Consider the following 16,985-nt stretch of genomic DNA (forward strand, 5'->3'; position numbering starts at 1 on the left):
TATATAGATTTTCATTTTATGCATATAACCGCTATTTTTTAAAGTATATATGGAACCACACAGACGCTGTCACGCTATCAAGAGAAATGCTCTGAGGGTACAGTGCTGACATGAGTCATTTTAATGTGCTCTCATCGTCACCCCAACCTGCACCCCGGGAGACAAACTAGACCGTAACACCAGATGTTTGCTAGCAATTGTAGTATTCCTCTGCTACAATCTCTTACTATTATGTGAGAATGAATGTGACTGTGTACATGAGGTGGGAGGACACTGGACCTATGTCCACATGTCTCTCCACTTTTCGGCGTGATAGGAATTAACATCAATCTCAGCTCAGGTGTAAGCAACTTCTAATTTTTGGTGTCATTGTTGAAATGACACAGCATCATCTGGATGCTTGTATACTCTCTAATACATTTTTCCAGTCATGCCACCTCACACATGAATGAGTTGGGCCTGCTGAGACACAAGGTCACATGGAGGGAACTAACCCAGCTTGCAGGAGGGCCCAGTTACCTCTCCTAAGAGGACATTTTTACTCAGTCAGCTGAATCTGCGCACGCCAGCTCTTAAATGGAGGAGAGGCATGTTCACCTATTAATGAAGGCTGTGTACAATAGGAACCACCACTGGCGGGTGAGTGATCTTATCCAGTCAATAACAGGACGGACAGCAGCTCTGGCTTGTAGCTGAAAATTATGATTTAATAGAGAAACTACACTCATGTAGAAAAGAAAGTACAACCTTGGTCAGTTCAAAGGTTTTACATATGAAAATATAAAAAAGTCGCTTTATGCTTGGAGCGCTACAACCATGCAAGAACAGCAACATATTACATCGTGTCACTACTTACTCAACAAAGGCTAAGCCAAATACAGAAGCAGTATTTGTAAAACTAAACAAATCCATGATTCAGTAGCTTGTAGAGTTACCTTTGCCAACAATAAGTTGAAGTAATTGTTTTATCACTCTCTCACATCACTGTGGAGCATTTCTGACCTGTTCTTCTTTACAGCGTTGCTTCAGTTCATTAATGTTTGGGTCCTTCATTTAAGCAAAACTCTGTTAAGGTTCCTCCACAGCTTTTCAATCAGGTTGAGGTCTGAGCTTTGACTCGACCAATGCGACATCTTGATTCTTTTCTTTTTCAGCCCTTCTGTTGTATATTTGTGTTTGGGGATCATTGTCTTGTTGGATGACCCAATTTGGGCCCAGCTTCAGCTGTTGGACAAATGTCTTCACATTTGACTCTAGAATGCTTTGGTGTACAGAGGAGTTCATGGTCAACTTAATGCAAGGTGTTCATGTCCTATGGCTGCAAAACAAGCCCAAGTCATCACCCCTCCACCACCATGCTTGACAGTTTGTATGAGGTGTTGGTGCTGATATGCTGCAGGTGGTTTTTGTGCATTATAGCCATATAGCCATGCAAATAAGTAACAAGACAGTGTAAAGATTTTTTTTATTATATCCTGACTCCTAGACAGAGCTGAAAGATAGTTTCTTTGTCAAATGACTGTAGTTGACTTTATATTATTTTCTTTTATTAAATAGAGAATATTTTGATGTCTAATATCAACCTGCTAAAAGTGTCATCACTAAAACTTGGCTGTAGTGCAATGGAGACAAAGGAATCAACCATAAAGCTCAATAAAAGACTATATTAAGTATGGTTTCAGTATTGAAATTATTATTTCAGTATCATTTGAGATGTTTCTAATTAAGTCACAAATTACAAAAGATCAAAAATACAACAATGGATCAGCAAATACAAGTTTTATACTTCAGCGTGGTCACTAAGAGAGGAGATGATTGAAGCATAAAAGAAATACTTGTAATAGAAGATATGTTATCCAATAAAACTCCACAGTTAAAGCTTCTGCGACAAAATACAGATAAACTAGTGTTTAAGTCTTTGATGTCAAGTACAGAAATACAATTTAAAAAATTAAGGAAGGACCTCCAAATGTTTATTTCACACTCACACAAAAAGAAAAAAACCTCAATTTCAGGAAGTACAGCTGATGGCAGGACTCACCTGACAGCTCGTATAAGCGTCTTCACTGCTGGGATCACCTCCTCCATTGTTACGTCACAGTATGGTTTGTCTTCCACGCTGTCCTCCCCGAGTCCCTCTATTAGTGCAGAGCAGCGGTGAGTTACTCAGACACATTTAAATGCAAAGAGAATAGAAAGTGTGTGTGGGCTGCTCACCATCAACAGGAGGACGCGGTTTGAGGCGCAGGGAGGTGCGGAAGCGTGTGCGGTCATTGAAGCTCCAGCTCTTTTGGACCTTTCCCGGGCTCGTGGCCTCGGGGACGTTCTCCTGGCTGGGAGAGCGGCGGACACCAGAGCTAGGGGACAACGGCGAAGCCTTGTTCCGAATAGTTTGGGATGAACGGGAATTGTTCATCCTGATCCGATCCCGAAAGCCTATTTTACCGCTGACAGCAAAGTAGAAAGAGTTAAACATATGCAGGCACTGGTATTCATTTTGGAAAACTGCAGTTTTGTCACTGATCGCAATGTCCATGCCTTTGACTTTACAGGTCACTACACCGTGTTATCCTGCGAGCTTAGGGAAGCGAGAGAAGGGCAGCCTGAGCTTGTTGGAAAGGAGTCTGTTAGTAATTGTGGAAGAACACCAAAAATGTGGCCTGTCTTTCTAAACAGTCATCACATATACAAACAGACGAAGCAAGGAGACGGACAGACATTTATATTTTGTCCCAACGAAAGACAGACTAGCTGACTTATCACGGAGGCAGTGTCCAAATGCAGCACTCTGAATTGCTAGAAACTCATTCTGCCCTGAGGATTTGTTCATTTAATGTGCCTATCACAGCACCTGAATCAGCAAAATCAAAACCCGAAACCTGATTCAAGACTTGCACTAGTGCTGGGACGGCGGAAAAATGCTCCACCTACCATCAGAAAAGCTCTCTTAATCCGTTCAACGGTGTATAAGCATCAAAATATTAGCTTCAAAGTGCAGCCATATAAAAGGTGTCTCATTAAGTACTCTATACCACTCACCACAAGTCAGCCCCATACGTGAGGTCATCTCTTTACAGTAGAAAAGCTATTTAGCAGCCATTCTCTACGGATGATTGACTCCTAACGCTGCTGTTATAGCATGCACTTGTAGTCCAACCCAACACTATGGCCACTCACATGTTCCTGTCACGGATCCATAAGGCAACACAAACATCATGCACCACGGAGCAATTTTGGCCAAGTCATTCGCTCAAGAATTTGTTTTTTACGATGATATACTCTTTGTTTTGCATGTGTTACAAGGTAGCCGGCCATTTAAATGAAAATATAAACAGCTTGGGAGTGTTGTTGGAAGCCGCATTTCATTCAAGCAATGAGAAATGCTTTGGTTAGAGTAGAAGAAATGGGGGAGGTAGAGTGAAAGGAGTTTGCATGCTGCTGGGAAAGGACGTAAAATCATTTGGATCCACTGAGGACCACGAACTTTACTGAATCTTTCCACAGCCATGCAGGAATACTGCATGCAATCTAAAGTATTTGAGCACTAAAGAATACATTGTTTGCAAACTAATATGACTAATATGAACAGGAAAGTGGAAAGCATGCTTAATCGTTTAAGCAGTTTCTCCAAGAAGAGACTAAAAACTGAACTGACTAACTGAAATGAAAGCAGGAAGCAAGACTAGAGCATGACATTTATCAGACTTTTCAAAGAGTAAAAAGTCACTGATTTTTGAGGGAATACTCAATGTCCTCAAAATCCTCAAAATCCATGTGTTTAACTTGTCAGAGTCGTAAATCACCCACGACTTCTGCAGTGATTTTAACACATGGTTTCGTCGCTTCTTTGCCAAAACAAAAACATTCAGCTCTACATTCTCCAGCAATTACAATAAAGAAGAACTTGGAGAAATTTCCTCATATTAAAACATAGGAGAGCATGTTTTTATAATAAAGGATTCACGCAAGCATTTGTGGACCAGAACGTAGTGACTGTTTGAAGTTTCACATGGCAGCTTGTTGATTGCTTAAAACAAAATGAAATGCTGTAGCATCAGCTAAGTCGTGCTACTTTAATTTAAGTGGTTACTGTTAAAAAAATTTCACATCAGAATTTTTTTTTTCCATGAACAAAACATTTAAATCACTGCACTGGCCCACAATCATTTGGGTGTTTCAGGCAAGGTAAGGAGGATGTGCCGTTAAAGGAGGATGCTAGGTATTGATCTGTGACAATTTAGCGTGCCCCGTGCACAGGCTTGTTGCCGTGGATACCTCTGCTTGCGGCCAGCGTGTATCCGGAAGAGACCCCGCTTTTTAGAGAGGAGTTGACTGGGGAGACACACAAGGCAGAGGGAGAGAGGAAGTGAGGGGAAGAGAGGAGTGGAAGAAGTGGGGGAGGATGGCGGAGAAGTTCTGGGACACAACCTGAGTACGTGTTGTTACCCGTGAGGATAAAACGCAGCAGAAGCAAGAAACGGAGAGAGGAGGGGTGAGGTGTAACATCTCAATAGTCTAAACAGCCTCTTCCCTTACCTTCAACTGGAAAATATATTTCTGAGAGGCAAGTTTGGATTACTGAGACACGCTCAGTTAGCAGTTAGGTGGGATCAGTTGGTGGGAAAGGGTCATGCCAGGGTAGAAGGTAATGCTTCACCTGAGTATATTCATCAAGACAGTCCATTAAACATCACGGTGGGACAGCAGCTCCTCAATAACGAGACAATCCTACCAACAAAACTTAATATTCAAAAACCTTAATGTGCTTCGCTCTCATGCATAACTCCACTGTTTACAAATTAGATAAACAGCCCTGTGTTACTTTGGTTTGAGTTTATGCTAATGAATCTATCCCAGCTATGAATGCCCTTTACTCAACAAGCACATCTCATGACTTGGAGAACAAACCTGCATGGAACTTCTGCCTTCCTGAGAACAGATGGAGGATGGATGGCATGGAAAAGATACGATGGAAATAATAGGGGAAGAAAGATGAAGACAGGAAGAGGAAACTGGTGAGTGAACAGCAAGAGGTGGTGGAAATGGCAGGAGTATGCGCTAAAGCAGACAAAGATGCAGAGAAGCAGGAGGGCCTGCAACACAGTGGTCTCAGATCACATTAGTGAAGAACTGTTAGATAAAAGGCGTACATGCAGAAAGCTCTGGAAGCAGCGTGTCTTTTGCATGTGTACACCTGCTGAGTGTATTGTTCTGTGTCTTATTGCCTACAGCAGGACTATAGGCAGACTTTTGTCACCCTGCCTGGATGTACTGTGAGGCTGTTGCGTACCTGTCCCCCGACAGGTAGGGGGAGCTGTAGGGCCGCAGCCCAGACAGCAGCGTGTGGTAGGAGTTGTGGAGAACCTTCTTGGTGTTACGCTGTCTCTGGAGGTGACTGAACAGTAGCGTCAGTTCTCTGACACCCACGTGCACAAATAAACAAAAAACACATGAACAAATGAACAAAAAGGCAACAAATGGAGGAAAAACTAACAAAAAGGCCAAATCGATGGTCCAAACGCTCAAAACAAGAGGGATACATGAAAGATCTAAGATGTAGAGTACTGTGCAAATGTCTTGAGCCAAAGCTGATTTGTTTATATTTGAAAATGGGAAATAGGTGCACAGAGATATTAAAAACACGTGCAAACATACATGGAAACACAAAATACTAGGAAAAAGGCGAGCATTCTTATCGAGTCTTTAAGCAGTCTTCAGTAGGGCTGCCACAAACGATTATTTTGATAGTCGACTAGTCAGCGATTACTTTTGCGATTAGTCGACTAATCAGATCATCATCCATTGAACATACAGCATACAGCTTATTGCACCAGCAGCATCTGCTCTTATATAACTATCATTAGCTTTCAGCTTTAAGTGTTTAAGGTATGTGCTAACTAAAAATAAAGACAAGATGATAGTTTATTAAATTTTAATGACATTTGCAGAGTGTTTCGGTGGAGTTTAATAAACTCCTTGCTATCTAAAATATAACAGGACACCGGAGTAAATTCTCCAGCATCTCACACTTCTGATGATCAGCTGTCTGCTTGACGTTTATTCAGCTGTGTAAAAACTATAACTTTAATCTCATCCAAACCGATTTACTCAGGAACAAATAAAACACTGAAAAAAGCCAAACAACATTTTGAAGTTATCTAAGTGACTTATATATCATGTTTAACCTGAGTAGTGAAAGACGGCGGTGGGTTTGAAAACGATCTGCCGGGAGTCCGGTGTTCTCACGGCTCTAGTTAGCCTAGCCCCCGGCTAGCTATCGAGCTAGTGGGTAACAGACGTCTCAGAAAACGTCGGAGCGCTTTTGAAAATATGTGGTGTCTTGATAAACTGAGCAGATATTTGAGGTTTACACAGCTACATTCTCGCCTGAAAATATGTTAAACGTTTATTTTGTGACCCAGAAAGAATAATAAGAATAATATTAAAACTAACCAGCTGCCGCCATTGTTGGAAACTAAGCAGGGCCGCGATGGGCCGCGCTATGAATTCTGGGACACAGTTTCTTCTTCTTCGGGGTTTAACGGCAGCTGGCATCCTTGGACATGCAGTGCTGCCATCTTCTGTTTCAGTCCATTATTACACTCTTAAATCCTACTACTGATTCCTGCAACGACGCGTCGACTATTAAATTAGTCGTCGACGATTTTGATAGTCGACGTAATCGTGACTAGTCGACTAATCGTGGCAGCCCTAGTCTTCAGTAATATTTCTTCAGACTCCTTGAAGGACATTCAAAGCTCTTCTGTTGGCTACCTTTTGTTCGGTTCTTTGCCAGCATGATCAATAATGTTGATGTCTGGGCTCTGGGGAGGCCAATCCATGACTGATAGTGTTTCTTTGTGTGTTTTTTATGCAGGCTTGCTTTCACTCAATAGGCAATGTGTTTGTGATCACTGCAATCCTGAAAAATGAAGCCGTTACAAATCAGATGATTTCCATATGGTACTAAATCAGTGGGCTTTTTTGTGTTCATAATTCCATCAGTTTTGACACTTTTTGATCACAGATCAGATCAGACAGTGGTAGATCTAATACAACTATCTGCTACAGATAGTTGTATTAGAGCTGCCATTTGTCCACATGTTCAGTTTCTTTAAACTGATACAATTCAACCTTGGTTCTTTGTCGTCTGTTAGACACAGAAGCAGAACTGGTTCAGCGCTTTATTTCTTTTTTTTGCTTGAATGATTCGTAGGACAATGTTAAGTGGCTTAAGAAAATGAATAAATAAACAAACAAAGCATTCCTCTGATAATTGCCAGGTAACAAAACATAAAGAAATGAGGAGTAGTTCAAGACTTTGCACGGTACTGTACATGTGTGAAGAGTAAGAATCGGGCAGTGCAAGTCTGACTTAATTTAAATGTAAACAGATGCATGTGTCTCTTCATGTTTCTCAGGTTCCCCTCCTTTTAAGAAAATAAAAATTAGTCAAATTAATACATAAATGCAAAACGTAAGAAACCACTGCGTAGAAGAAAAATCTGAAAAAATAAACGAGGTGGCAGAAATCTTAAATAATAAATGGAGAGCAAATCAAAATCATTTCTGTCACTACAATCCTCAGTTTAACTGAGAGAGGGTTGCAGGTAGCAGACATGATGTGTGCAGCGATATGAACGCATGAGCAGAAACCAAACCACAAACTTCTCTACATGTTTCAGGATTTGCTTTTTGAGAAATGTTCTGATGCAACTCTCAAATCTCTGTCTGCCTTTACACTCCAACCAAACACGGCCAAAGGTGCCCGCAGATTTCTGATGGCTGAATCCACTCAGTGCTCAGCCTGGTAGGAGCGCCTACCTGAAAGAAGGCAACATGCTGTCGTAGAAGTACCAAGTAGCTGTTAGATAGGAGTGTTTGGCATCTGTTGAGTAGAGACGCCATGCAGCCTGAAGAAAAAAAAAACACAAAGCGATAAAAACAGCGAAAGTTAGCAGCCTGTGTGGTTTCCTGCTTGAGTGTGAATGAAACAGCTTTTGAGACTCTTGCTGTGGCCGTCACCTGTATCAGGTTTGCTGCAGGCATCCTCCTCTTCTCAAAGTGTTTCTGCCTGTGTTGCTCTTGAACCTTTAAGGCAAAGCCTGACCCCAAAATTCCCTGAGGGTCAAAGATCAAATTAATGTCAGGAGTGCAACTCGTGACTTTGGGCAATGCCGAAGGAGTCGCGAACTGTGAGTAAATATAGGAGACTTACAGCAGGCAGGGCAAAGAAAGAGACTCCCAGAAGAGCAAAGCCGGCAGCTAGGAGCCGTCCCTGCCACGTATGAGGGGTCTTGTCACCGTAGCCAATCGTAGTTAAAGTTATCTGAGTAGAGGAAGAAATACAGATCTCGAGCTCAAAATAGAAGAGGCCTAATAAATTACCAGTTTTCAAAAACTGCACTGACATGTTGCACTGTTTCTTTTACAAAGAGCCAATTTTTTCAAGCATATATTCACGAAAGCTGAAGTTACTCCCACAAAAAAGATCTGATATGAAAGTGCACTCATTTCCACCCGTGATTTCTGTCAATTTAAAAACCACAGCAATCTTTCATGACATGTTTTGCAGTGACTAGAAATCACTGTGAATTATCTCACGCTGAACCCTCCTCTAAGACTAAGAGTGAGAAGTTTAATAGAAGCTCTGTGGATCCACGCCAAAACTTAATGGGCTCTTCTATTGCTCTTGCTCCATTGTGGAACTCAGCCTGGCAGATTTTTTGCAGTCTTGTTGACAGTCAGACAGACAAAATGCACAGCTCACATACCTAAAGGTTTGTGAAATGCACATTCAGATAACACAACAATCACTCACCTACAACTGAGTCTTCTTTAAACAAACTGGCCAAAAACAACACATTTACCACCTCCTGAATCTTAATTTATAGATCCCATCTGGGTATACTCGAGCATTTAAATCACAGATGATAAGATGATAAAGGGATGTTTGCAAAGGGAGTCCAAATATGGGCACAGTTAGCAATACTCACAGTCCCCCACCAGAGGGAGTCTGCATAAGTGTTGAAGTCTGAGTTGATGTCTTTCTCTGCCAGGTAGACGAGGAAGGAGGCAAAGATCAGGACCAGGAAACCTATGTACCAGGCTGTGATCAACTCCTGTGAGACAGACAGTGGTATTAGTCACACCTGTCAGCAGCATCACAATCCACCACAGTCTCTGCTGTATCTCTATTATCGTTATGGGCTAAAATCTCATCATAATCACATTTGGCTTCCACTTTGACTTGGCTGCTCTGACAGCTGATGCATCAATTCATCACCATTATCATCATGACAGCCGTATATAGGTGTTCTCCAACCGAATGCTGGGTGACAGGCGAGGAAGTCAGCACAACAAGGTAACAGCTAATTTGCCAGAAATGAGCAGCGAGTTTGATGTTTGAGGCCTGTGAATGTAATCAAACAACGGCTGGTCATCCATTAGAGTCACAAGATATTCCTTGACGCTGAAAGCTATTGAGATATTTATCCCATTAGTTCCCATCATGTCATCGCGGGCCTTTTAATGGCAGCCCTCAGCCTCCTCTCTGCTCTTATAATAATCCATAATGTTGCAAGTGGCTACTGTGTATTAGCTTACTTTTCATTTTCAGTGTACAACTTAATCAATGAAATGTTATTGCTTAAACATAAACCAGATAAACAGTGTTTACATGTCAGAACATGTGTATGATGAGTTTGGACAACGTACACCACCACAGTGGATTTTACATCAAACAATCACCATGCCACTGAAGTGCAAATTTCACTTTTACTTGAAAGTTTTTACCAAAGTATTACGTTAACTGTTCAGAAACTACAGACGTTGTTATACACAGCTCCCCATTTTCACAGGTTTAAAATAACTGCCAAGCTAAATGATTGTTTTTAATATGCAGATGAAATTTTGCATTTAGGGACTGAAGTGTAGATCCCAGGGGCATCATTGAAAGCCATGTTTCCTCCTTGCTTGTTCGTGGGTTTCTCCACCTCCAGTTTTGACTTCAGTAACTGAAAAGCTGCTCTGTTGTGCTGGAATTAAGAAACTGATTTGGCCATTGTTTGATTTGAAAAACTCTTATTTAAGCTACTTTTGAAAATCTTACTTTGTGTCACCGCCCAAAAACATAGGGACCTAACTGCATATTTATCAGCCTCTCATTCCCACCTTGCTGTGAGCATACACCACGGAGCCCAGAAGTTTCCAGGTGCCTCCTCGTCGGTCCATGCGTACCATACGCAAAATCTGAAGAAAACGCATGCTGCGCAGGGCGGACGTAGCAAAGATGTTGCCCTGCGTGCCTGCTGCAATCACTCCCAGTGACGCCACGAACACAATGAAGTCTAGAGAGAAGATGTGCACATCATGACAAAGAAAGAAACAGCACCCGAGGGATACTTTTATATGAATACATTAATAGTTTCACATATTTTCCAGCGACGTGGCGCAGGCTTATTTCAGTGTTACATAATGTAGCTATTATAGAGGCAATTCCCATAAGAGGAGAAACATCCCTTACAGGCTCCTTCTGTGAATTATGAAATTTCACCCCCTCTTAATGCCATAAATGTCAGTGGTTCCAACTTTAAGCTGCTTTTTCAGCACCAAATCAGTAGAAAACAGGTGGAAAACACAAATAAACACACTCTAACCTATGACACAAAAAGGCTTCCTGGCAAATTTCAGTCGTCCTTTCCATCCTCGGTATCTGCAGCAACATCCGGCTGCCCAAACCCTGATGAAGTACTCCAAGCCAAACACCACGATCATGACAAATTCCTGCAAGCGACACACACAGAGTGAAAGAGGGGTCAGTTATGTTTGTTCAACTAATCATCATTTTACAGGGTTCCCATTAAATTGTTAAACCAGTGTCACGCTCACCAACTGCCTCCCAAACAGAGCTGTCTATTTTATTTAAAGTAGCAATCTGGTGTTTATGTGCCCAACGTCTATCAAGTTGCCAGTGATCCATTTTGGATCATGGTTATGTTCAGCTTGTGTTGTAGCCACACGCTAAACGCCTTTTTCGGAAAAAGGACCATGTTACCTTTCAAGTGAACTCAACACAGCCTCTATGTTGAGAGACCACAAAGAAAAACAAAAGGAAAAATATCAGTGCTGTGGAAAGGATCATGGTAACATGAAAAGTACACAATATGTCACACTGCATGTGATGAACATCTAGCTGGGAAGTATATTTTACATTTTTTTACAGTAACACATGAACTAATGTGAATCTTCATAACATGATTTACATTCCCTGCACTCTGTTTATTAAACCTTTCCCATGATATCATTTTAAAGGTCTTAGCAGAGAGAGAAAAACCGTAGCCAGGGACATTCGTGTCATATGTTCAGTTTCTAAACTGAAAATTTAACAGCTTTAGAGTTCTGACTCAAGTCAAACCATTTTCCACGCGTCTTTCCTGCTTTCAGGTTTCTGGACCGTGCAGACAGTTTATAATGCGCTGAACCAATCTGTCATTAGAGCAAATGTTCATGTAAGTAAAATCCACTAATGGGTGATTGTCTGCTAATGGCCAGGTGATTGATCGAAAGAGTGAAGGGAGGGAATGTGGAAGTGAAGAGTACTACCATTAAATAACACGTTATGAAGCGCAAGGTGGGAAGAGAGAGGGGGAAAAGGTGGCTGAGAGAGGACGAGTCAGGTTAGGAAGGAGGAAAAGGGTGTCCATTACCTTTCACTAAAGCAGCTGAAGTACAGAGGAAGAGAGGGGATTAAGGGATAGCTATTAGGATTAGTGCATCATGTCTGTGATTTCCTGCGCAGTCAACAACACCTGAATCCTCCCACCTGCTTACATGGCTATCTGCGCCGCTAACGGTAAAGAAAAGCACATACGCAAGCACGCATGGATGGACTGCAGCAAGTGAGACGGCATGCATGCAAGGACAGCGTGTGACGATGTGCACTGGAGCTGCCATAAATGTGTTTGTATAAGTATAAACAAGAGGGCAAACTAGAGGGAAGAAGGGGGTCCTACCAGGATGAAGAGACCTTGGTTTGCGGCTTTCTGGTGTTCGGGGATGGTGGAGAACACGGACAGCACTAAGCAGCTGAACACCAGAAGAAAACTGAAACACACACAAAAACACACCAGTTACACACACAGTTCATTACATATATTGTTTAGTCTCTGCATGATTAACCGCTAACACAAAAAATTACTGCACACAAAGCAGGAAAACACTTGCTGATCTGTAACACAATGCAAACGGTCATATTCAGTGAGTAGGACAAAAATCACTCTAATGGAACCAAGTTTGTTTGTTTTTTGCATAAATTGTCAGGCCATTCAACTGCCACCTTATTACATACCCTGATTTAACTGTTCATTACTGCAAATATCTAATGAGCAGCAATGGCAGCAACTCTGTGCACAACCATCTCTAGGGTTTACTGACAATGGTTTGAAGAAGAGAAAATATCCAATGAGCAGCAGTTCTCTGAGTGAAAAAAAAACCTTGTTGATGTCAGAGGTCAGAGGAAAAGGGGCAGACTGCTTTGATAGGAAGGCAACAGTAACTAAAGATATACAGAACATCTCTAAATACACAGATTAGCTAGAGCAGCAGAAGACTGCACCCAGTCCTGGGAGCTAAGCTGAGGTTACAATTTGCATGGACTCACCAAAATATCCCCCTGGCAAGTGAGTATATAAAAGTTATAAATAAATAAATGTTTAAATTTTATTTCATTTTCATATTTAATTGTATTTTTATTTTTATTATCAAAAAATAAAAATGTGGTCCACATACAAGCCAGAAACTATTTCATTCTGTTGTGAAACATCCTGAATAACTCTGCGAACGATCAATGAAATCAATAAAACAGCTAAACATAAATCAGAAGACAAGAAAACCAGCCGCAATCACTTGATCTTCTGAGTGTGGTTTGTGTATCAGAAGTACTGCTTATTCCTGCCATAAACCTTTATTGTGACATGCTAATGATATTTTAGTCTCGCTCTCCACTCGCAGCACATATAACATCACAGTTATATATATAATCATATATAATCATCAGGAGTATATATATGATTATAATAATATAATAAAAATTCAGAAGGGTTGGTCTAATGGCACATGGATAATATAATTATTATTATTATGGCTAAAATAATAAAATAAATAATCTAAAATAATCTTTTAGATTAGGACAATAGCAAATGGAAACCTGCGGTTCAGCTAGGAAAAAAACTTCGCCCCACAGAAGTAATGGCCACTTGAGCTCAAGAACTCCCCTGAAATTAAACACAACATAAATTCTGACTGATTCTGTCTCATGCTTAAGCCGCTCTCATCTTTATATAAGCACTTAATTTTTTTCAGTGTCTCTGCAGATGTGGGAAGTCAGAATTTCCATCATTAAGTTCAGGACAACTGTTAGGGAACATTTTAAAATGCCGAATCTATTATCACAGTTCTCACATGCAGACATTAGCTGTTAACAACAAAATATTTGATGCCATTCAACAATATTTTCCTCACTACGCACAGGGCATCAACTCTAATTTCATGTTAGTGTGTTTCTGGAATTGCGTGGGGCCTAAAAGAGGAAAACACTGGCACTACTGCACCTCGCTGTCCCACTTAACAGGTGGAAAAAGTTATTGCTAGATTCAGTGTAAGTGCGATTAAAGGAGGCTCAGCATGCTGATTATGTTAGAAAATAATGTTTCTTTTTATTTTCATTATCCGTTAATGATGTTATTGTATTTATATATATATAATTGGTTCCTCAAGAGAGCTACAATGAATTTATTTAATCGCATATTCTCGGTGAGACTAAAAACTAACTGTCAGACAACCACAAGAACTTCATTACCCACACCGAGATTACCTCAACAATGGTAAGATTATCACAGATCACCCCAATAGCGTGATGGAGCTCAGCTGCTTTGCTTTTGGCTTTAACCACATACTGCAACTCCGCAGCTCCACAACATGATCCACAGCACAATAACAGTGAACATGGAAGGACCATTTGAGAACAAAGTGGGTAAAAGATACAGCAAAAAAGAGCTGAGAGAAATGAACAAACACACAACCACTCCCTGGCTGCCCTTTGTGCCATTTGAAATCTAGAACAACAAGGCAGGATTATCCAGGTGGCAGCTGCTGGTCCAGCTGGTCAACATGTCACAGCCCAAAGTTAGAGAACACTTGCTGGACCCGAAACCAGTTCTCAAAGCCTCGCACAATGGTGCCCTTTATCTTCAGTAATACGATCAACAAGTCTCTAACTGGGCTAATGTGTGAGAAATGAAATGCATTTAAAGCGTTTGCATTAAAAAGCTGCTTTGCAAAAAAGCAGCAGGTCAGCTGAACTGAGAAGCACACAAAGCCTGATCTGTATACCGTTTCCACTGAGAAATGTTCCACTGGGAAAGAGGACAACAGCCATGTGAAACAAAAACAAAAAGAAATTGGAAACCTATTTATGTTCAGCAGAAGAAGAAACGATAAGAAAGACCTGATTTGTCTCAGTCCATCACCATCTCTTGGGTTCACATGAAGTGTAAGAAAAATAAAAATAACAGGCAGGAGCAAGAATAAATGAGTAGATCTTTTTTGTGACCTCTTGACTGATTGATCAGGAAAAACTAACAAATGTCCAGGGAAGACAGCACAGATAGACAGGAGGCAATATGTGGATTTATTTCTTTGGTCATGATGTGAAGAAATAGATCTACATGTTTTTTAAGGGGGAAATAATCATTCGAACAGCATGTGTGACGCCAGGTTGTAAAGAATATACAGCTGAGAATATACAGCTGCACATAGTCATTCATTACTATATTAAAAAGCTGTAGCAAGTCGACGTAGATGAGGCTACATTGACATGTGCATGGGTATATTTTTAAATGGGGGCTTTCTGCTTTTACTCTTTAAATCAAATGCACACAAACACCGTCTAAAACACATCTCCCTCCACACGAAAACTTTAAAAACTACATCAAGCGCTGCCAAGACCACGCCAAAGCGACTGTATGTATATAACTGTAGGCCAATCAGAAGCCTGGGAGGAAATCAATTACTAGGTGAGCAAAGCTGGAGCAGAAGAAGTGAGTGTTTGCAATGATGTTGTACTATTTCTCAAAATAGTGTGAACGGGTTAAAAATATGGTCTATACTAAAAAGTAAATTAAGTGTGTGAAAGTGTTGAAAGAGTATGTTTCATTGGAAATAATTTATCTGAATTTCAGGAGCAGGACCACACATTCATCCTTTTGGCGTTCTGTCGGCTTTTCCTCGCTCCCTTTTTCAATTCATTCACCTCTCATTAGTGCATGCGGATCGGCCCGGCCCAATGCTGCTCCCCTCTGAGGCCTTTCCCCAAAACCGCAGGCTCAATTCATGCACACGCCTCCTACAAATGAGGATGTGGTCCCAGCTACTGAAAAGTTATTTAAGACAAGTGAAAAGACCACATTTGGAACATGACGACAGATGAAGAGGAACTTATTAAAATCAGACAAAAAGGGTGGCTAAGTACTGCTTTAAAGGGCTACTATAACCCCACAGCAAGAAGGTCCTGAGTTCAATTCCACCATCAGGCCGGGGTCTTTCTGTGTGGAGTTTGCATGTTCTCCCCGTGCTTGCGTGGGTTCCCTCCGGGTACTCCGGCTTCCTCCCACCGTCCAAAGACATGCAGCTTGAGGGGACAGGTTAATTGGATAATCCAAATAATGAATGTGAATGGTTGTCTGTCCCTGTGTGTTGGCCCTGTGACAGACTGGCGACCTGTCCAGGGTGTACCCCGCCTCTCGCCCTATGACAGCTGGAATAGGCTCCAGCGCCCCCCGCAACCCCAACACTCGTAACACGGTTTATGGGTTATCTCTCATTTCTTCTTTTCTTTTTTCTTTTTCACTTATTGGCCATTAGAAATTTCAATATAAAAACAGCCAATTATCAGCCGATAATATTAGCCTTCATTATCAATTAAGCTGATTAAAATCCAGCAGTAAAGATTTAGTTGATCTGAATGGTCTAACTCGTGCTCTCGTAAAAAAAAAAAAAAAAAACACGTCTCACTTTCACTCTTCTCAACTGAATGTGAGATGTGAGTCAGTGAGCGACTTCTCAGACTGTTTTTGTTTTGTCTGCCTGCCCAGCCGCAGTTTCCCAATAGTGAGACAAATAGAAAGACAGAGCAGATCTTAGACAGCTAGAAAGACACCGGACACCACGCGTGAATAAACAGACACCTCCTAATTACCATTGTATATTTTTTAGCCCACCGAGGCGTAAACAGTGCTCCAGCCACAGAAGGGATAGTTTGAAAAATACACTGAGATGACTCTCGGCAAACAATGCATTTTGGTCATTCATCAGCTGAGCAATGTGCTGACTAAACCCTCTCCTTCCTCTCCAATTAACTCAAAGCGTTGTGTGTAATACGGTGAGGAGGAGATTCGTTGGAGCAGCATTTCAGGGGGGTTCATTGACTTGTGCTTTATGACAGGAAACAAGTTAGAGCACAGACAGCGGGATCGACAGCTTGACTTTTACAAAATGCAGACACAACATTCCCGTAGAAACACAACTCTGCATTTACCTGAATACAATACTATCCCTTGCATACAGCAATTTCTATACAGTTCAATGAGTCATCGTATCCGTTTCTGCAACTAGACTGCATATTTATAAAATCTACTTCCGCTATGATGCAACAAACCCTTCAAAACTCATCTCATCCTGTTCACAAGCCACAGATGAGCATTAATATCAGCCAAACGTACATGTAGCATTAAAAGACCAAAGTAGATTTTATATCAAACAGTCGTTTGATTTGAAGCACAAAGTGCAGAATTTGAGCTTTAATTCCACACATGTTTAATAAAAGTATTTCATTAACTATTCATGAAATACAGGCTCCAAATTGTTTGATTCAAAATCCACGGTGGTGCTGCAGAGAGGTAAAGTTACATAAATGGTGTGGACATTAT

The 16,985-nt window shown here is 41.1% G+C and overlaps 1 protein-coding gene across 5 annotated transcripts in view; it reads right to left on the minus strand.

Annotated features, from left to right (window-relative positions):
* The window catches only part of kcnq4 (potassium voltage-gated channel subfamily Q member 4), a 51,703-nt gene that overhangs the window by 10,291 nt on the left and 24,427 nt on the right, over positions 1–16,985 (minus strand). Inside the window, exons 2-13 of one of the 5 annotated variants that reach the window (XM_026156174.1) lie at positions 12,015–12,105; positions 10,659–10,785; positions 10,174–10,349; positions 8,997–9,122; positions 8,219–8,329; positions 8,026–8,121; positions 7,825–7,913; positions 5,291–5,416; positions 4,909–4,929; positions 4,276–4,332; positions 2,218–2,447; positions 2,042–2,138 (exon numbers count right to left, since the gene is read on the minus strand). In XM_026156174.1, the coding sequence (XP_026011959.1) occupies positions 2,042–2,138; positions 2,218–2,447; positions 4,276–4,332; positions 4,909–4,929; positions 5,291–5,416; positions 7,825–7,913; positions 8,026–8,121; positions 8,219–8,329; positions 8,997–9,122; positions 10,174–10,349; positions 10,659–10,785; positions 12,015–12,105 (1,347 nt within the window). The remainder of the gene's footprint in view (positions 1–2,041; positions 2,139–2,217; positions 2,448–4,275; positions 4,333–4,908; positions 4,930–5,290; positions 5,417–7,824; positions 7,914–8,025; positions 8,122–8,218; positions 8,330–8,996; positions 9,123–10,173; positions 10,350–10,658; positions 10,786–12,014; positions 12,106–16,985) is intronic. The other 4 variants (XM_026156175.1, XM_026156177.1, XM_026156178.1 and 1 more) reach the window with 4 other exon arrangements.

This window comes from Astatotilapia calliptera, chromosome 22 (assembly GCF_900246225.1).
Source record: "Astatotilapia calliptera chromosome 22, fAstCal1.2, whole genome shotgun sequence".
In the NCBI taxonomy this organism is placed as follows: domain Eukaryota; kingdom Metazoa; phylum Chordata; class Actinopteri; order Cichliformes; family Cichlidae; genus Astatotilapia; species Astatotilapia calliptera.